Below are 16,949 nucleotides of genomic sequence, written 5' to 3'. Positions count from 1 at the left end.
ATTCATATTAGAGTGTGGTTTCCTACTTCCTTTGAAATTCTAGCACAGTGAGTTTTTTAATCTGTGTTCTGTCTCACCGGATGTTGGTCATCAGGATATGAGGACCCAGTGGGCACAGAAAACATCTTTTTATGTCATTAAATCCACCAGAATATGTAGAATCGTCCTTCGCCTGAACAAACCCTCAGAAAACTTTTTAGTTAAATTGGAATTTAAAAAAATTATTGCACAAACAGATTACTGTTTACTACAGTCCTGACTATAGAAATAAAACATTAGGGGCACCTGGGTGGCTCAGTCGGTTAACCGAAGTCGGTGTCCAACTTCGGCTCCAGTCGTGATCGCTCGGTCCATGAGTTCAAAGCCCCACATTACGCTGCGTGCCAACAGCTCAGAGCCTGGAGTCTGCTTTGGATTCTGTGTCTCCCTCTCTGCCCCTCCCCTGCTCGCACTCTGTCTCTCTCAAAAATAAATAAACATTTTTTTTTTAAATGGTAGAGTTTGTGTAATTTTCATATACAATTTTCCTAAGTAGAAATAAATTTATTGAGTGGTTACAATGGGCCAGAAGTCAGGTATAAGGTTCCACAATGTAAGAAAAAATAGTAGTACTTGATATCAAATTGCTTTTAATGAATTTTTATTTTATTGGAGAAAGATCACAAATTATGACTCAGGTCACATTTCATATGTACCTACTGGTAATTAAGTCGTATATGCATTTCGGGTTTATCCGGCTGCCTGAAACTACATCACTTTTTTTCACTGTATAATCTCCGAATGACCAGGAACTTTCTCTTATGGAAATGAGAGCTAAAATCAAGACAATTCAGAAATTTTATTTCATTTTGCATACACTTCCTACCGCAACTGGCAGCAGAGGGATATTGATTTTTTATATCTGGAGATTTTTTTGCCATGAAAGCATTATAAATATTTTTGGTTTTCTTTTTGTAGTAACCCCAACACCTTCGGCAGCATAGCACGAGTCAGAAAGTAAGGGAGGTAATACCTAAGTCAAGCCATGGGGAAGAGGGGCATAAAAGGGGCAGAGAGATTTATTACTCTTGGCTTCCTCCACAGAAAGACAGAAAATAAAATTACTGATTCTGATTGATATCTGGGGATAATCCCACCTTTTGGACAGGATTAAAAACTCAGTCAATTAAAATGAGATATCGCCTCACACTTGGCAGAATGGCTAAAATTAAAAACACCAGAATCAACAGGTGCTGGCTAGAATGTAGAGAAAAAGGAGCCCTCACCCCTCACGCACTGCTGGTGGGAATGCAGATTAGTGCAGCCACTGTGGAAAACAGTATGGAGGCTCCTCAAAGGTTAAAAATAGAACTCCCTTAAGGCCCAATAATCACATTACTGGGTATTTATCCAAAAGGTTTTTTAAAAAACACTAATTCAGGGGCGCCTGGGTGGCGCAGTCGGTTGAGCGTCCGACTTCAGCCAGGTCACGATCTCGCGGTCCGTGAGTTCGAGCCCCGCGTCAGGCTCTGAGCCCCGCGTCAGGCGCTGGGCTGATGGCTCGGAGCCTGGAGCCTGTTTCCGATTCTGTGTCTCCCTCTCTCTCTCTGCCCCTCCCCCGTTCATGCTCTGTCTCTCTCTGTCCCAAAAATAAATAAAAAACGTTGGAAAAAAAAATTAAAAAAAAAAATAAATAAAAATAAAAAAATAAAAATAAAAAACACTAATTCAAAGGGGTATATGCATTCCTTTGTTTATTGCAGCATTATTTACAATAGCCAAACTACGAGAGCAGCCCAGGTGTCCATGGATAGATGAATGAATAAAGTAGATGTGGTATATAGACAATGGAATATTATTCAGCCATAAAAACAGAAGGAAATCTTGCCATTTGGCAACAACTTGGATGGAGCTAGAGAGTATAATGCTAAGCGAAATAAGTCAGAGAAAGACAAATACCATATGATGTCACTCACATGTGGAATTTAAGAAACAAAACATGAACAAAAGGGAAAAAAGAAAGAAAGACCAACCAAGAAGCAGACTCTTTAACTACAGAGAACCAACTGGTGGTTACCAGAGGCGGGGGGTAATGGGTTAAATAGAGAATGAGGATTAAAAAGCACACTTATGGGGGGAAAAAAACAACAACAAAAAACCTTAGTCAATTAAAAACACAAACCTTAGAGTAGTGGAAAACCATGACTGAGGCCCTAAGGTGTAGTTTAATGAGAGAAAAGACTAGAAGCGTTATAAATTTGCCGTTGATAATAATGGCACCCAATTGTTAAATGTCATCAAAGCACGTTATCAGAGGCTAGACATGTTAATTAGGGGAATTTATTCAAGGAGATGGAACTTGAAATGGAATTGGGAAAACTCTCCTAGGCAGAGAGGAGAGAATGGCAGGTGACTAAAGTTGTTTAAAAAAAGAAAAAGAAAAGCAAAAGAACAAATGAGAAGGCACTGAAAAGAAAATTTGAGTTGTTATTAGTGCTAGTTAATGCAAGCAGAAAGTATTATTATGGAAAAAAATTTGACTGCAAAGTTCCCACCTGAACCCAAGGCAATGGGAAGCCAGTCACCCTATGCATAAGACAGATCACAGAATGACCAGAATTTCAGAGTTCGGGGCTGGATAAACTAGAATTAGGACCCTGGGTAGGAAACAATAGAATCATCCCAAGCCGGAGAAGATACAGAGAGCATGTGAGAAAGGCGGAAAGATCACTTACCGAGACTCTAAATAAACATCAACCTGATTTAGTGACTGAGTGACAGGAACAATTGGGGCCTCAATACAATGACAGGAATTCAGGGTGCCACCTCCCGTTATAAGAAGTCAGGCAATTACTAAGCAGAAGGAGAAAGTGGTTACTTCAGACTGGTCCTGAAAATTGTATTTATATTGATTGATTGATTGATTGGTTGGTTGTGTGCTTCTGAGAGAACTACTCACAGGGGCTCCTGTCTGATGGTTGCCATCTGTAAGTGTCAATGTCTCAGGTTTTTCTAAACCTGGGCTTTTGCAACAAAAACGGACAGACAATCTTGGTTCACTAAGAGAGCATCAGAAACCCAAGCATGAGCATTTCAAGAGACCCTCAAGGGAGACCGTCCCAGGGACGTGGTCAGTGATGAAACACGGTGACTGGGAATGAGCTTCCTGTTCCCTCGTCCTCTGGGTGCAGAACACTAAGACATCGGTGGTCTTCCTTACCCAGGACGTTAGCTGTAACAAAAATTGGGGGAGATGGAAAAAGATTTAAATAAGTTCTGATGCCTGTGAAAACCCTGTCCTGTCCCAGGGAAAGGAATCCGAATCCGAATATACGGAAACCATAGAAAAACTAGGACCTTGATTAAATCATACTTAGCTGTGTCTGAGGCATTCCAAAGGGCTTGTGAAGTAGTTAAGTCACAACGGGCCTGAAACAGAATTACAATAACTCTACTACCTTCTGGACAAGGCGGAAAATGAAACCAAGAACTCCACTCCCTTTGTAGCTGATATAATACATGGGGCACACTACGAACTAGAAACAAAGAAACTTGTACTTGAGACCCAGGTCCACTGTTCAGTGACAAGCCAATTCTGGGCAGATCATCCTTCCAAGCCACAATTTTCTTTTTCTTTTCTTTCTTTTTTTTAATTTATTCTTCAGAGAGAGAGAGAGAGAGAGAGAATCACAAGCAGGCTCCACACTGTCAGCACGGAGCCCAGCCCAGGACTCGACCTAACCTGAGCTGAAACAACAGCTGAACACTTAACCAACTGAGCCACCCAGGCACCCTCAAGCCCCAATTTTTTTTTAACTGTGAAACCAGCATTTTAAATATACTCAATGCAAAAGCCTCATAGGGAGGTGGTGACAGAGCGTCCTGTAAACTGTAAGGCACTGCAGAGACACTCCGTAGTAATTTTGACCACTCACTGAATGCCCCGTGCTGGCCTCATTCTCTGATCCCACCTGGCTCTGCATCAGAAGTGAGCTCTCTCATCCCGCGTACGAGAAAGCGCACGGGTCTCCTGCCACTTCTCTTTTCCGATCCGTACAACCTCCTGTCTTCAAAGAGATTCTTTTGAGTCAATATGTCACATTCCCCCATTTATCCAGATCTCATCCTCAAACAAGTCACTGTCATAAAGAGTCTGGGGGGCTCTTTCGGGAAAGAAGAAATTATGAGCTGCAGCTGTGATTCGGAAAAGTTGAACCCCTGCTTAGAACAGCTAGGAAGAGGGGTGCCTGGGTGGCTCAGTCGGTTGAGCATCCAACTTCGGCTCAGGTCATGATCTCGCAGTCCTTGAGTTCCAAGCCCTGCGCTGGGCTCTGTGCTGACAGCTCAGAGCCTGGAGCCTGCTTCGGATTCTGTGTCTCCCTCTCTCTCTGCCCCTCCCCCACTCGCGCTGTTTCTCTCTTTCAAAAAGTAAATAAACGTTAAAAAAAAAAAAAAAAAAAAAAAAAAAAGAACAGCTAGAAAGATACTCTCGGATACATCCCCCAGGCCTGTTTTAACAAAGTTTGAAAATAATAAATGTTAATAAGCTATTAAGCCGTAAGCGTAGGGGAGGAAGGCTGCAAATCAAGAAACAAAGCCAAAAGGGACTTGAACCTTGAGTGATCTGTGCCCGCTGGAGATGTGATCAGCGGTATCTGAGTTCTTTCCTGCTATGGACTCTACGGACAGTCTGAGGAAATCTAGACACCTTCTCCATACTTAAAGCATACTGGATAGGAAAGCGACATTCAAATGCAGTTATCAAAGTGTATTTCTTTTAAGGATGTGTATGCAATGATGTGTTTCATCAGGGACACATCAAATAACAAGGGGCACCAGGTGTAATGATGAATGTCAGTGTCAAGAGCTCAGAGTGCAAACTTCATTTCAAAATACCTTCAGTACTTGAAGCTGATAAGAAAACACCTGTGGTTGTCATTACTGGAAAAGCCACAGGCACTAGCAAAATGCATTGTGATTAGTTGCCTACACACATAATTGAGGGAAATGACAAAGTGCATGTACTCCTTGAGAAAATAAAAATGTTTCCCCATCCACCTTTACAGCCCCATAATGATCAGATTTTTGCCAAGATTTCCCAGTAAAATTAAGTGGACTTCCTTGAATTTAAATAAATAAATAGATAGATAGATAGATAGATAGATAGATAAATAAATAAATAAAACCTACCTCGGCCCTGGTGGAAGATCAACCCATGTAGAATCCAAATATTTTGCTCTGGTCACCTCAACTCCAACTCCGGGAACTCTCTAACAAGCCACGCAGACTCCCAGAGATTTTTCTTTTATTGCGTTTCACCCTTTCTATTCTTTCATTCTTCGGCATAAATATTCAAACCAACCATGCCTCCCTGGGACCTCTCAAGAATCCAGGGGAAGGAAATCTGGCAGAGAGGATGAATAGCAAACCACCAGAGAAGACTTTTACACTTTTTAACGTTCCTCAGCCTCGGGGTGCTAAATAATTATTCACCTTTATAGGAGAATAGCGTGAATAGTGCCCCAAAGGAGGCCTCAAACTAACCAAGGGGGGGGGGGGGGGAGGGGGGGACAAAAACAAGATTTTCTACTGCTTCACAACATATACAAGTTTTTTGTTGTTGTTGTTTTTTTTAATGTTTTATTTTATTTTTGAGACAGAGAGAGACAGAGCATGAGCGGGGGAGGGTTAGAGAGAGAGGGAGACATAGAATCGGAAGCAGGCTCCAGGCTCTGAGCTGTCAGCACAGAGCCTGACGCGGGGCTCAAACTCACAGACGGTGAGATCATGACCTGAGCCGAAGTCGGAAGCTCAACCTACTGAGCCACCCAGGCGCCCCAACATATACAAGTTTTAATGTCAACCTCTAACTGGCGCAGAATTTTCTACCACTGGGGGCCCAGCAAATCAAGAGTACCTTCTGATTGGCTAACTCAGAACAACATCTGCAAACCAATGGGAAAGAAACATTAGGAAACATCCAGTGACTATAATAGCCCCGTCTTCAGACCGGCTTTTTACACAACAGCCCCTTCTCTAAACACGTGTGGGCGCGCGAAACTGGGCGGCAAGGCTCGCGCCAAGGCCAAGACGCGCTCGTCGCGGGCCGGGCTGCAGTTCCCGGTGGGGCGCGTGCACCGCCTGCTCCGCAAGGGCAACTACGCCGAGCGGGTCGGGGCCGGCGCGCCGGTGTACCTGGCGGCCGTGCTGGAGTACCTGACGGCCGAGATCCTGGAGCTGGCGGGCAACGCGGCCCGCGACAACAAGAAGACGCGCATCATCCCGCGCCACCTGCAGCTGGCCATCCGCAACGACGAGGAGCTCAACAAGCTGCTGGGCCGCGTCACCATCGCGCAGGGCGGCGTCCTGCCCAACATCCAGGCCGTGCTGCTGCCCAAGAAGACCGAGAGCCACCACAAAGCTAAGGGCAAGTGAGGAGTTTAACCACTCACGGTCCCTGCCCGAAACAGTCAAAGGTTCTTCTCAGAGCCACCAAACTTCTCGAGAACTGTAGCCCCTAGTGACATGAGCTTACAGATTAGAATTGCAAGGAGAGGCGGCAGGTCCCTCTAGAGCCACTGAACTCGAAAGCAGCGGACCAATCACATGCTCCGGCGGGAATATTTAAACAAGATGGGAGGAAGGAAACCAAAGGCTGTAAGGCTGACGACGGATGAGTGTTAAGACGAAGAAACAAAAAAAAAAAAAAAAGTACCTTACAGATAGATACCAGTTAAGCTCTTCCGCTTGAAATAGTTGGGTGGCTCTGAAAAGAGCCTTTGAGAACTCGGAGGCAGGACATACCTCTACAACCTTCACTTCTTCTTAGGCGCAGCTTTCTTTGCCTTTGTCGCCTTAGGTTTGGCAGCTTTGGGCTTGGCCGCCTTGGGCTTCGGGGCCTTGGCCTTGGCGGGGCTCTTGGCCGCCTTCTTGGGTTTGGCCGCTTTCACCTTCTTCGGGCTCTTGGCCACTTTCTTGGCCGCCGCCGCCGCCGCCGCGGGCTTCTTCGCCTTCTTCGGGGTCTTCTTGGCGCTCTTCTTGGGGGTGCCGGCCCCCGCGGCCTTCTTGGCTTTCTTGGCCGCCCCGGCAGCCTTCTTGGGCTTGGCCGCGCCCGCCTTCTTGGCTTTGGGCTTGGCCTCCCCGGACGCCGCCTTCTTGTTGAGCTTGAACGAGCCCGAGGCGCCGGTGCCCTTGGTCTGCACCAGGGTGCCCTTGCTCACCAGGCTCTTGAGGCCCAGCTTGATGCGGCTGTTGTTCTTCTCCACGTCGTAGCCGGCGGCCGCCAGCGCCTTCTTGAGCGCGGCCAGGGACACGCCGCTGCGCTCCTTGGAGGCGGCCACGGCCTTGGTGATGAGCTCGGACACCGGCGGCCCGGACGCCTTGCGCTTCCCGGCGGCAGCGCCGCTCTTCTTCGCCTTCTTCTTCACAGGTGCCTTCTCTGCGGGTGCGGGCGCCACAGGAGCGACTGGCGCGGTCTCCGACATCCTTCCGCGTTGCCAACTAAGACAAAAAGTAAACTCAAACTGTCAGGGCGGCGCGTCTCGGAGGCCGGCGGCGGGGGGTTTATATAGCGAGTGGCTGAGTGATGATTGGTTGCCTGCGCCGTGCGCCGCGCCGCTCAGAAGGGCTCCTCCGCTCTGCAGTGTGGCTGTGTTTCTTTCCCCTTAAAAAAGAAGAAAAACGTAAGAAATCTGGGCATGAAATAATTAGAGATTTGGGGGAAACGGATCCGAGAGTGTTCAGGCTTCATCCCTGCCTTATTTGCTATCCCTAGTTTCAAAACCAGTACCCTGAAACTTTCCTGATTCCCCCAACTCTCTTTAAAACTTCGGTCAAACTGAGACAACTTTCAGATTTTCCTTAAAAATACTATTTCTCTCTGTTCCCATTGCACGTCTGTCTTCCAGGACATGGATCTGCACATTCTTTTCTTTGCAAATTTATATAAGTAAGCTCGTTTTTATTCGAATATACAAGGAAAAACGCTTTTTTCTCGGGAGCAGTAGCACAACTCTCCCGCAGTTGTTTGCGCTAAGCCCTGGGAATTGGCAAAGGGATAGAAAATTCTACGTACAAGATGGATAACTATTTTTTTTAATAGAATCTTTTTTAAGTCTTTGAGTGACCAGTGTGTAAACTGGATTTTGATCCCCGTATTTGGGGGATTTAAACATTTCAGGAAGGATGGGGGGCGAGGTGGCTCCATGGGTTTTCCGGATAAACAGTTCTTAATAGCAGCTTTCCTAAAACACTGTATAATAGGTTTTTCAGACCTAGGATCGGCATTATACATCAACTGCAAAGAGGAAAAGAGAATCATGAAACAATGGAATGGTGGGTCTACATCATATGAGTTGAAGAGTAGAAAGCTACGTGTTTATATCCCATCTGTCTCCTTGAAACTAAATTACTTAATGACAGACAGCCTAAGATTTTTTAACTCCAATATTTAGCATAGAATTTTGTACATGTTTCCTGTATTTCAGAATGAAATTTAAAGTGCAAATGTTATTTGACTCTTTTTCAACATTGCAAGTAGGGACACAAGATTAGAAAGAAAAAAAATGTCATTGAAATCACTTTCTGGACTTTCATAATTCTCCCTGGGCTTTTGACTAACAGACTATGAACTACGCTGTGACAACCTAACTTACTTGGCTACCTATGCCCACCAAAAGAGTTGAACAAACATTTCACGGCAGGTATGACCCACTTTATTATTCCATCTCTTGTAGTTTGCAACACAACAGAGCTAATGAAATTGGGTAAATATTGGATAATGAAACACAAATTTAATATTATCAACCAAATAATCAGATAATTAAATTAAACTACATGCTTGTGAAAATAAATAAGTATCTTGGTGTTATGTTTCTTCTAACAAATATCCTTCTTTCCAAAAATGTAGTTATTCCAGCTTCCATCCAATGATGACTTAAGAATTTTCTCACATAAATCCAAAATAGGATAATCAGCTTTAAAGATGTCATCTCTCCACACTTAACTAATTTCATAAAAGTCACTTGGCTTATTTTTAATTAGTCAGGTATTGGCTGGCACTGACTGAATACAAGTCTATGGGACTTGAACCCATGTTATATACCAAATACAAATACTGTGTATAAAGAGGTAAACTTACAGGATTGGATATGCAGCATTTAGTTCTCCCTCGGCAGGCATTTTAGGAGTGTCTAGAAGGGACTGTTTGTCGTCCTCTATAGCGTCATTGGCAATAGCAGTGGCCCCAAACATTTTACAGGCCCTTTTCAGACCGGAGCCTACTAACTAATATTATCTAGACCCAAAGATAGAATTTAAATTGAGATTTTTAAAAGTTTACCATTTGGGTCATCATGGTAGTCAAAACATCAGTTGCTGAATAATCAGTGGAATTGTCCCCTAGGTTGCAAAGACTCAATTTCAGATAGGTGAAAAGTGGGGGCCTGGGTGGCTCAGTCGGTTGAGCATCCAGCTTCGGCTCAGGTCATGATCTCACAGTGTGTGTGTGAGCCCCGCTTCGAGCTCTGTGCTGACAGCTCTGAGCGTGGAGCCTGCTTTGGATTCTGTGTCTCCCTCTCTCTTTCTGCCCCTCCACCACTCATGCTCTCTCTCTGTCTCTGAAAAATGAATACACCTTAAAAAGAAAATAGTTCCTACAGTAGATGTCACCACTGCATTCTTGTACAACTCTTACTGGTTCCCACATAAGGGAGAGGACATCAGGGCTATTTCCTTAATTGTAGGTAACATCTGCCCTTCCTAGAGAAGCAATAGTTGAGACTTGATTTCACCTGAAAAGTTCTTCCCCAAATGTTTAGACAAGGATGGGGTTTGGCTGTTCTAGTTACTTCTACTGTCTGAGACCCAGGTACTTATCCTCTCTGTAACTTTAGCATGGACGAGAATCTAGAAAGCTGGCTCACCCCCAGGTATTATACACTTGAAACGTCCCCCCTTTTATTTTCGTAGCCCACACAAAAAAAGTTGTGTTTATTACTTTTGAAGCCCAAATCTGTATATATGTTAAAACAATTGATTTTTCCGTTAGACCGAGACCTGAACCGTTTATTTTATACATGTAAAAATAACTGAGAGGAACTCCAGTTAGATGGGTGATGGGTAGCTCACTTATGAATTCTTGTTCTCCCCATTTTGGTGTTAACCTCCCTCTCCTCATAGTAAACCACTGTGAGAGGTCTAGATAGTGCTCAGCAGGTCAGCCCACAGCAGCTATGCTTAAATGTTCCAAAATTCAGTGAATTTCAAAGTTCAAGGAGAAAAGGGACTATGTTGAATAAATATCAAACGAGTGAATTAAAAATAAAGGCTATATAGCAGATAGAGCATTGTGTTAGAACCAGATGTGTTCAGAAGGACCACAAGAAATCACATCTATTTTAATTTCCTATCACGATGATCTCATCCGAGGACACTCTCCCACTTGAAACTCCTCTCCAAGGTGAACCATATCTCATTGTATTTCCTCAGAAGCGCACTACAATGTCAAAGTTCCAATTTCCTTCTTATATGTTCTTCTCTATCTAGATCTGGTATACCCAGAAGGTGCCTACGCTCTATCACACTTTGAAAATATTCCAACCCCCACTTCCTGCAGTAAGCCCCATTTTCAAATACCCTTCCCAGTCTGGACTAGAAGTTCCTCAGAAGAAGTTCACTGTCACAGCACAACCCAAGAGAACTTACATGCAATGATGAAAACGTTCTGTATCTGTACTGTCACACAGACAGCCACTACCTACATACGCTATTGAGCAGTTAAATGTGGCTGGGGTGACCAAAGAGATCTTGAATTTGATTGAATTTTAATTAATGGAAATTTAAATTTTTTTTTAACATTTATTTATTTATTTTTTTTTTTTTTTGAGACAGAGAGAGACAGAGCATGAATGGGGGAGGGGCAGAGAGAAAGGGAGACACAGAATCGGAAGCAGGCTCCAGGCTCTGAGCCATCAGCCCAGAGCCTGACGCGGGGCTCGAACTCACGGACCGCGAGATCGTGACCTGAGCCGAAGTCGGACGCTCAACCGACTGAGCCACCCAGGCGCCCCTTAATTAATGGAAATTTAAATGAGCACTTGTGGCTAATGGCCAACATTGGGAAGCCCAGCTTTAAAACCACTCTTCTCAAACCTGAATAAGCGTACCATCCACTTGAAGATCCTTTTAAAAATGCCCTAGCAATTCAGGAGACTTGGCGTGGGGCCTGAAAGTCTGTGTGTCTTAAGCTCCCAGGTGATGTTCATGTTGCTGAGATACAGCTGGTCCACCCATTGCTGCCAGGCGGAAACTAGTATTCTGAGCTGATGTCTGACTCCTCACCGTTTCCTTTTCTCTTCCCTCTCCTAAGCTTTCAGTTCTTTGAAAGAACGTGTAGGATGGTCTTTGCAGACCTGGTATTTATACACCGATCTTGGCATGTAAGTTCTTGAACGAAGAAATTAGTGATTCTTCTTTGGTGCCTGGGACATCACTGTGTGTTAAGTCTGCAGGTAGCAGTAACTGAGCTATATTTCAAATAGTGTCTGACTAAGGGAAATGAATAATCTTCTGACTGCCTATATCGTAAGTACCAGCAGAGAAGGAATTTTTTTTTAATTACCTTTCATAGTACGTAGAAGTCAGGTTCTTAATGTGAATGTATGGAAGATGCGTAACTGTCGGAGTTTGTCTATTAAGCATATCAGTGCGTCATCTGTGTGACGCCTTAATTCACTAACCTTAACTCTTTGGACGAGTTTCAGAGTTTCTTAGCGTTATTTTTATTAATCCTGTTAATTGGCAAACTTTTACTCAGCATGATGTATCTGCAATGTTTTACTGACATAGATCTGTGGTAGGTGGCAAGATCCTAAGACCAGAATTAGAAGACCTCAGTTCTATCCGGTAAAATACCACTTAGGAGAACAGGGTTAGCTCTCCAAGCCTGGGATTCTTCATCTTTACAATGCAAATAGTGCTTTATAAATCTGGAATCAGAATAGAAATTCAATTCACATTTGCTCCCCTTCCTAGAGTTCCTTATCAAGAATGCTGAAAATCAGGTAAACGTATATGTTCTGCCAGAGGGGAATGATTGTTTCATGATCCACCAAATTTAAATAAATGCTGCTAAAATTGTAAGAAGTCATTATTTTACTTTTAAAAGAAACTTCGCATCTAAAAGCTAATTTTAATTGTTTACAAGTTGTAATTTACAACTACAAATTACAATTACAAATTACAATTACAAATTACAAATTGTAATTTACAAATTACAATTACAAATAATGCCTCGCTTTCATAGGCACCTGTAGGGTCACCGCCTCCTTTCTATAAATGGTACAAGGTTACGAGACTTCTCCAATGCCGATTGTCTGAGACCCCCCTCCCCGCCCCCCCCCCCCCCCCGCAGGCACAGGACTAGCCACACGAAGCGACAGCTCTGACCCGCGCGAGGAAACGGACGCCAGACCAACCCACCCCCCCCCCTCCCGGCGCCCCGCCCCCGCGCTCCGCGCCCCGCCCCCTCAGCCGCGGCCCGCAAGGCGGAAGTGGGAAGAGGCGGGGCACAGACTCGTTCCCGCCCGCGCCGTTCCGGTTTCCTAAAAGGTCCGCGACCGTGGTATATAAAGGGCTGCAGCCGCCGGTAAGGTACCACACTGTGCGACGACTCGCTACTGCAGTTATGTCAGGTCGCGGCAAGGGCGGGAAGGGCCTAGGCAAGGGGGGCGCCAAGCGCCACCGCAAGGTGCTGCGCGACAACATCCAGGGCATCACCAAGCCCGCCATCCGGCGGCTGGCCCGGCGCGGCGGCGTCAAGCGCATCTCCGGCCTCATCTACGAGGAGACCCGCGGGGTGCTCAAGGTGTTCCTGGAGAACGTGATCCGGGACGCCGTCACCTACACGGAGCACGCCAAGCGCAAGACGGTCACGGCCATGGACGTGGTGTACGCGCTCAAGCGCCAGGGCCGCACCCTCTACGGCTTCGGGGGCTAAGCTGCGCACCTGCAGCCTCCGCGCAATCCCAAAAGGTCCTTCTCAGGGCCACCCACTCGGTCACAGGAAGAGCTGTTAACCGAGAAAGGTTTGTGCGTGTTCCCTTTAATTCTGACTGCAGGCGGGCAGCCACGTGACATGGCCACGGTCATGTGCGCGGAGCCAGGGGAGGGAAGTCTCAGCTGGGAGAATGCTGCCTCCAGTGCGTGTGTTCTGGCGGCTTTATGGCGCGGGCTTTCTCGCCAGCGACTGCCCTCTTCTCCATTTTCCTGTCCGGCAGGCAGCTGGCCTTGAGGCCACGCCGGACCTGCCGTGCTACCGGTTTTCTGACACGGAGTTCGTATTTGTCCTCATTGTTAACAGGGCCCACAAATACCACCAGTAAGTTTTGATTGGACAAGTTTGCTAGGTGCATATCCTAATCTGACAGTGATGGCGCAAATTAAGTCTCCATATTCCTCTACTGGCTCCTTCCCATCTCTATACCTCTATGTCTATCTCTATCTCTATATCTATATATCTATCTATATCTATAATTCAGTATCAACTTAACCCATACCTCTCATTCACTACTTCCTTAACATTTTATTAAATCTCCAAGTAATCTTGAGTAGGTCCACGTCTGTCACTCTTCATGATTATGTGACTTCACCACTCACTAAAAATACCCTTGCCGAGCACCTGGGTGGCTCAGGCGGTTAAGCGGTTAAGCTTAACTCAAGTCATGATCTCATGATTCGCGCGGGTTCGAGCCCACATGGGGTTCTGCGCTGACAGCGCAGGGCCTGCTTGGGATTCTCGTTTCCTCTTTCTCTGCCCACCCCCCCCACTTGCGCGCATTCTATCTCCCCAAAAATAAAGTAAACTTAGGAAAAAAATACCCTTGCCATGGTTACCAGTGACCTGCTAATTGCCAGATCCAAAATCACAAAAAATGTCATCCCTGCTACAGCTGATCCTGTTGCATCACTCCTCCCTCCACAATCTCCCGTTTCTGTGGTAGTTTTCTTCCTGACCCAGATCCTGTGTTCTCCGTGATACTTCGGTTTGTTTTCTGGGCCCGATTCCTCTGCTTGTGATTCTTTCCAATGAACAAATGGGTGTTCTCTTCACATCAGTCCAGAGATCCTCCTTGAGCCATCTCTTCCTGACTGTTCCATCGATGCTGAGACATCCAGGCACCCAGAAAAGAACCGAGTTATCAGCTGAAAAGTAGCAGAATACGCCACCCCAAAATATGGCACTTAGGCATGAGGATTATTTGAGCTAAAGGCACTTGGAAAACAGCAGATGCGAGAATGGGGCTCTGACCTTCCCATTTCTCTCTGAAAGCAGAGAATTATCCCGTGTGAAAGGTGTCACCCCTATATCAGCAAGAGAAGAACGCTCATCACCAGAAATAAGGAGTCAGGGCTGAGAGAAATCTATACAAACAGACCTTGTTAAAATAACCCCTTAACCCCCCTCTCCTATTTTTGTTTTTATTTCATGACCACTCATCTTTATTCAACCTAATCTTTGTTACAACCTAAGTATGTAAGCACTTAGGCCTAACCACTTTTTGGGTCTTCATTTTCCTGTAAAGACCCCAGTGGACACATAAAAACACTAAATAACATTTGTATGCTTTCTCCTGTTAATCTGTTTCATGTCAGTTTCATCCTCTGGCCCAGCCAAAGACCTTGGAAGGGTAGAGGGAAGTTATGCCTCTTCTACACAGCCTTCCAATCCTATTCTCAGTGCCTTTGTATGACCGCAGGGTCCTGACACTTGTCCGCCTGCGTCCTTCCCAGCTACAATCCCTCTGCCTCGCCGCAGGGACCTGAGTGACTACACATTTCATGATGCCATCTGGGCAAGACTACAAAAAATAAAAAGCCTTCACTGGTTCTCCTAACATCTGCAGAATAAAATCCAAGTCTTGTGCTTTACCTGGTCCCGGCTCACCTGCACAGGCCATCTCCAGACCCCTTCCCCCATCCCCCACGGACTTCTCTAGCTGAGAATACGGAACAACTCATCCTACCTGGAACTTTCTTTTCATCAGCCGTCTCCTTTACATATACTTCTTCATCCATAAAGAACCTTCGGCTTTTTTTGGAGGTTTCCAGGATCTTCTTCCTGAACCGCTCCCTCGTAGGTTCGTTGCGGGGGCCCTGTACATAAGACTAAGGAAACACACAGCCTAACAAGGAAAACAGACAGAAGCTGAGCCTGTGTATCAGAGATGCACAAAAGAGCACTCAGCGGGAGGTAACTCAAAGCGGAAGTCAGAGTTTGGGGGTGTATGTACCTAATTTAGTAGGGGACAGGGAGGCAAGAAGGGCTCTTATGGAAAAGCAAATGACTTTTTGAAAGATACATGGACCCTAAAAGAGTAGATGGCAGGTGTGATAGTCTCTGACAAAGTCTGTCTGGGTGTGGTACCAATTTCTCCTTTCCAACAAGACACTAGAGTTGCTTCTGAGGAGCGGACTGATTTTGGACAACCGAGTTATTTTGAGAGGATCTGTGCCAAGGTCCAGCCCCAGCAGGCCCAGGGGTTCCTGAAGGATGAACGGCGTCGGCGAAAAAAATTAAAAATAAAAAAATAAATGGACACAGACAACAACAGCGTGTTAGACTGGCTGCTTTATTGCAGCAAGGGTGGCATTATATGTGTTAGCAAATTCCTTGTAGCCACATTATCGATGTTTCTAGGCATTAACTAATTCTAAAAATGTTCCTTTGTGTGATCACCCATAAAGGAACAACATAGTTATTTTCTTGTAACGTTCCCTCCTGCCCTTTCAAGGTCATCTAGCTCTCCACACCTCAAGTGGAACGTTTACAGGGATAGGACTTTTTAATTGTTTCTTTGAACCATTTGCACTACAAGGAACAAAGGTATTCGCTTTGGTCTGGGTTGCGGGGAGGGAGCCAAGAGGGCCTTGGGAACCCACCCCTCATGTGCTCCCAGAGGGACAATGTATGCCTAGGAACTAATGAACCATTCTGTACCTTAACCCACCAGGTCCAGTTATCATCTGGAATGCCTCCTGGGGGCCAAGCGGGCCTAGGGGTTGGAGTAACTTGTATCCATAGATACGTTTCTTTTTTGCCGGAGTGGGGATTTTGAACCCATTTGTCCCCTCCTTGGCTGGGAAATATATGGGCCCATCCTTCCTTTAGGTAGAGAAGTCTTTATAGGGTGTGGCAAGGGCTGGATGTGGGGCTGCACAATTTCCCTGCGGAATCTTATTTCTTTCCCCAATGGTTCTTTTCCCGGGGGGCCTGGTGTGGGCAATTCCCCAACCGACAATTCCCCAGGTACTTTCATTGGTAGGGGGGCTGCCCCGACCAACGCTAAGGCCAAATTACATGAAAGCGGGAGTACAAGAAGCTTCACTTGTACTTGTACTTGTGGGCCACCCTGCAGTCCCCATCCGTCCACCGCCCGGGCCCTGCCATCAGGCTGGTTTGATAGCTCGGCTTCCAGCAGATCTGCTTTCAGGCAAAGAGAGATTTCAGGAACCCAAATGCTTTCAACACAAAATTCATCCTTACGCTTTGTATACGCGCTTCTATAAAGCAGCATATTTTCGGGGGGCATATCCGGATCCCTTCACCCCTTTCAAGAGAACTTCACCTGATTCTCCCAAGCCAAAAACACACCCCTCCACACAAGTACCCAACACAAGTTCAGAGTCCCCTCTCCAACTCTGGTGCTACTACACCCTTAAACAGTTGTTGGTGATGACTAATACGTTTTCCCCTCGAGATTTCTGGAAGACTTGGACAATATCTTCATCTTAACATTCTCAGGACCCAGATAAATTATTAGCACATGTTATTCGCTTAGTAAATATCTGTGCAATGACTACATGATTCAGTGAAATGAATAAGCTATCAAAGGCCACAAATAAACTTTTATACAAATTGCTCCCCTTTAAATAATATTATCTGCCCCCCTAGAACTTTTTCCTCTTACCAT

The 16,949-nt window shown here is 45.5% G+C and overlaps 3 protein-coding genes across 3 annotated transcripts; 2 read left to right on the top strand and 1 right to left on the bottom strand.

Annotated features, from left to right (window-relative positions):
* The first annotated feature begins 5,395 nt into the window (after positions 1–5,395).
* Positions 5,396–6,414, top strand: LOC144616298 (histone H2A type 1-E-like). The gene is made up of 2 exons (XM_081795657.1): positions 5,396–5,453; positions 6,008–6,414. The coding sequence occupies exons 1-2, from the start codon at positions 5,396–5,398 to the stop codon at positions 6,412–6,414; spliced, it is 465 nt and encodes a 154-aa protein (XP_081651783.1).
* On the bottom strand, positions 5,812–7,533 carry LOC132666555 (histone H1.3). The gene has a single exon (XM_078446535.2). It carries the CDS (start codon positions 7,461–7,463, stop codon positions 6,795–6,797), a length of 669 nt encoding a protein of 222 aa, XP_078302661.1. The 5' UTR covers positions 7,464–7,533; the 3' UTR covers positions 5,812–6,794.
* Positions 7,534–12,632: 5,099 nt separating this feature from the next.
* LOC132666620 (histone H4) lies at positions 12,633–13,012 on the top strand. Its single transcript, XM_060614627.3, has one exon. It carries the CDS (start codon positions 12,665–12,667, stop codon positions 12,974–12,976), a length of 312 nt encoding a protein of 103 aa, XP_060470610.1. The 5' UTR covers positions 12,633–12,664; the 3' UTR covers positions 12,977–13,012.
* Positions 13,013–16,949: the final 3,937 nt, after the last annotated feature.

The sequence above is a fragment of the Panthera onca genome, chromosome B2 (assembly GCF_046562875.1).
Source record: "Panthera onca isolate mPanOnc1 chromosome B2, mPanOnc1 haplotype 2, whole genome shotgun sequence".
Taxonomy (NCBI): Eukaryota; Metazoa; Chordata; class Mammalia; order Carnivora; family Felidae; genus Panthera; species Panthera onca.
The sequence above is the reverse complement of the archived record's forward strand: the minus strand, read 5'-3'. Positions and strand labels throughout refer to the sequence as shown.

Coding starts and splice junctions, on each gene's coding strand:
- LOC132666555 (XM_078446535.2), bottom strand. CDS start 7,463: ATGTCGGAGACCGCGCCAGTCGCTCCTGTGGCGCCCGCACCCGCAGAG.
- LOC144616298 (XM_081795657.1), top strand. CDS start 5,396: ATGAATAGCAAACCACCAGAGAAGACTTTTACACTTTTTAACGTTCCT. Junction 5,454..6,007: donor TAACGTTCCTCAGCCTCGGG/GTGCTAAATAAT, acceptor TTTACACAACAG/CCCCTTCTCTAAACACGTGT.
- LOC132666620 (XM_060614627.3), top strand. CDS start 12,665: ATGTCAGGTCGCGGCAAGGGCGGGAAGGGCCTAGGCAAGGGGGGCGCC.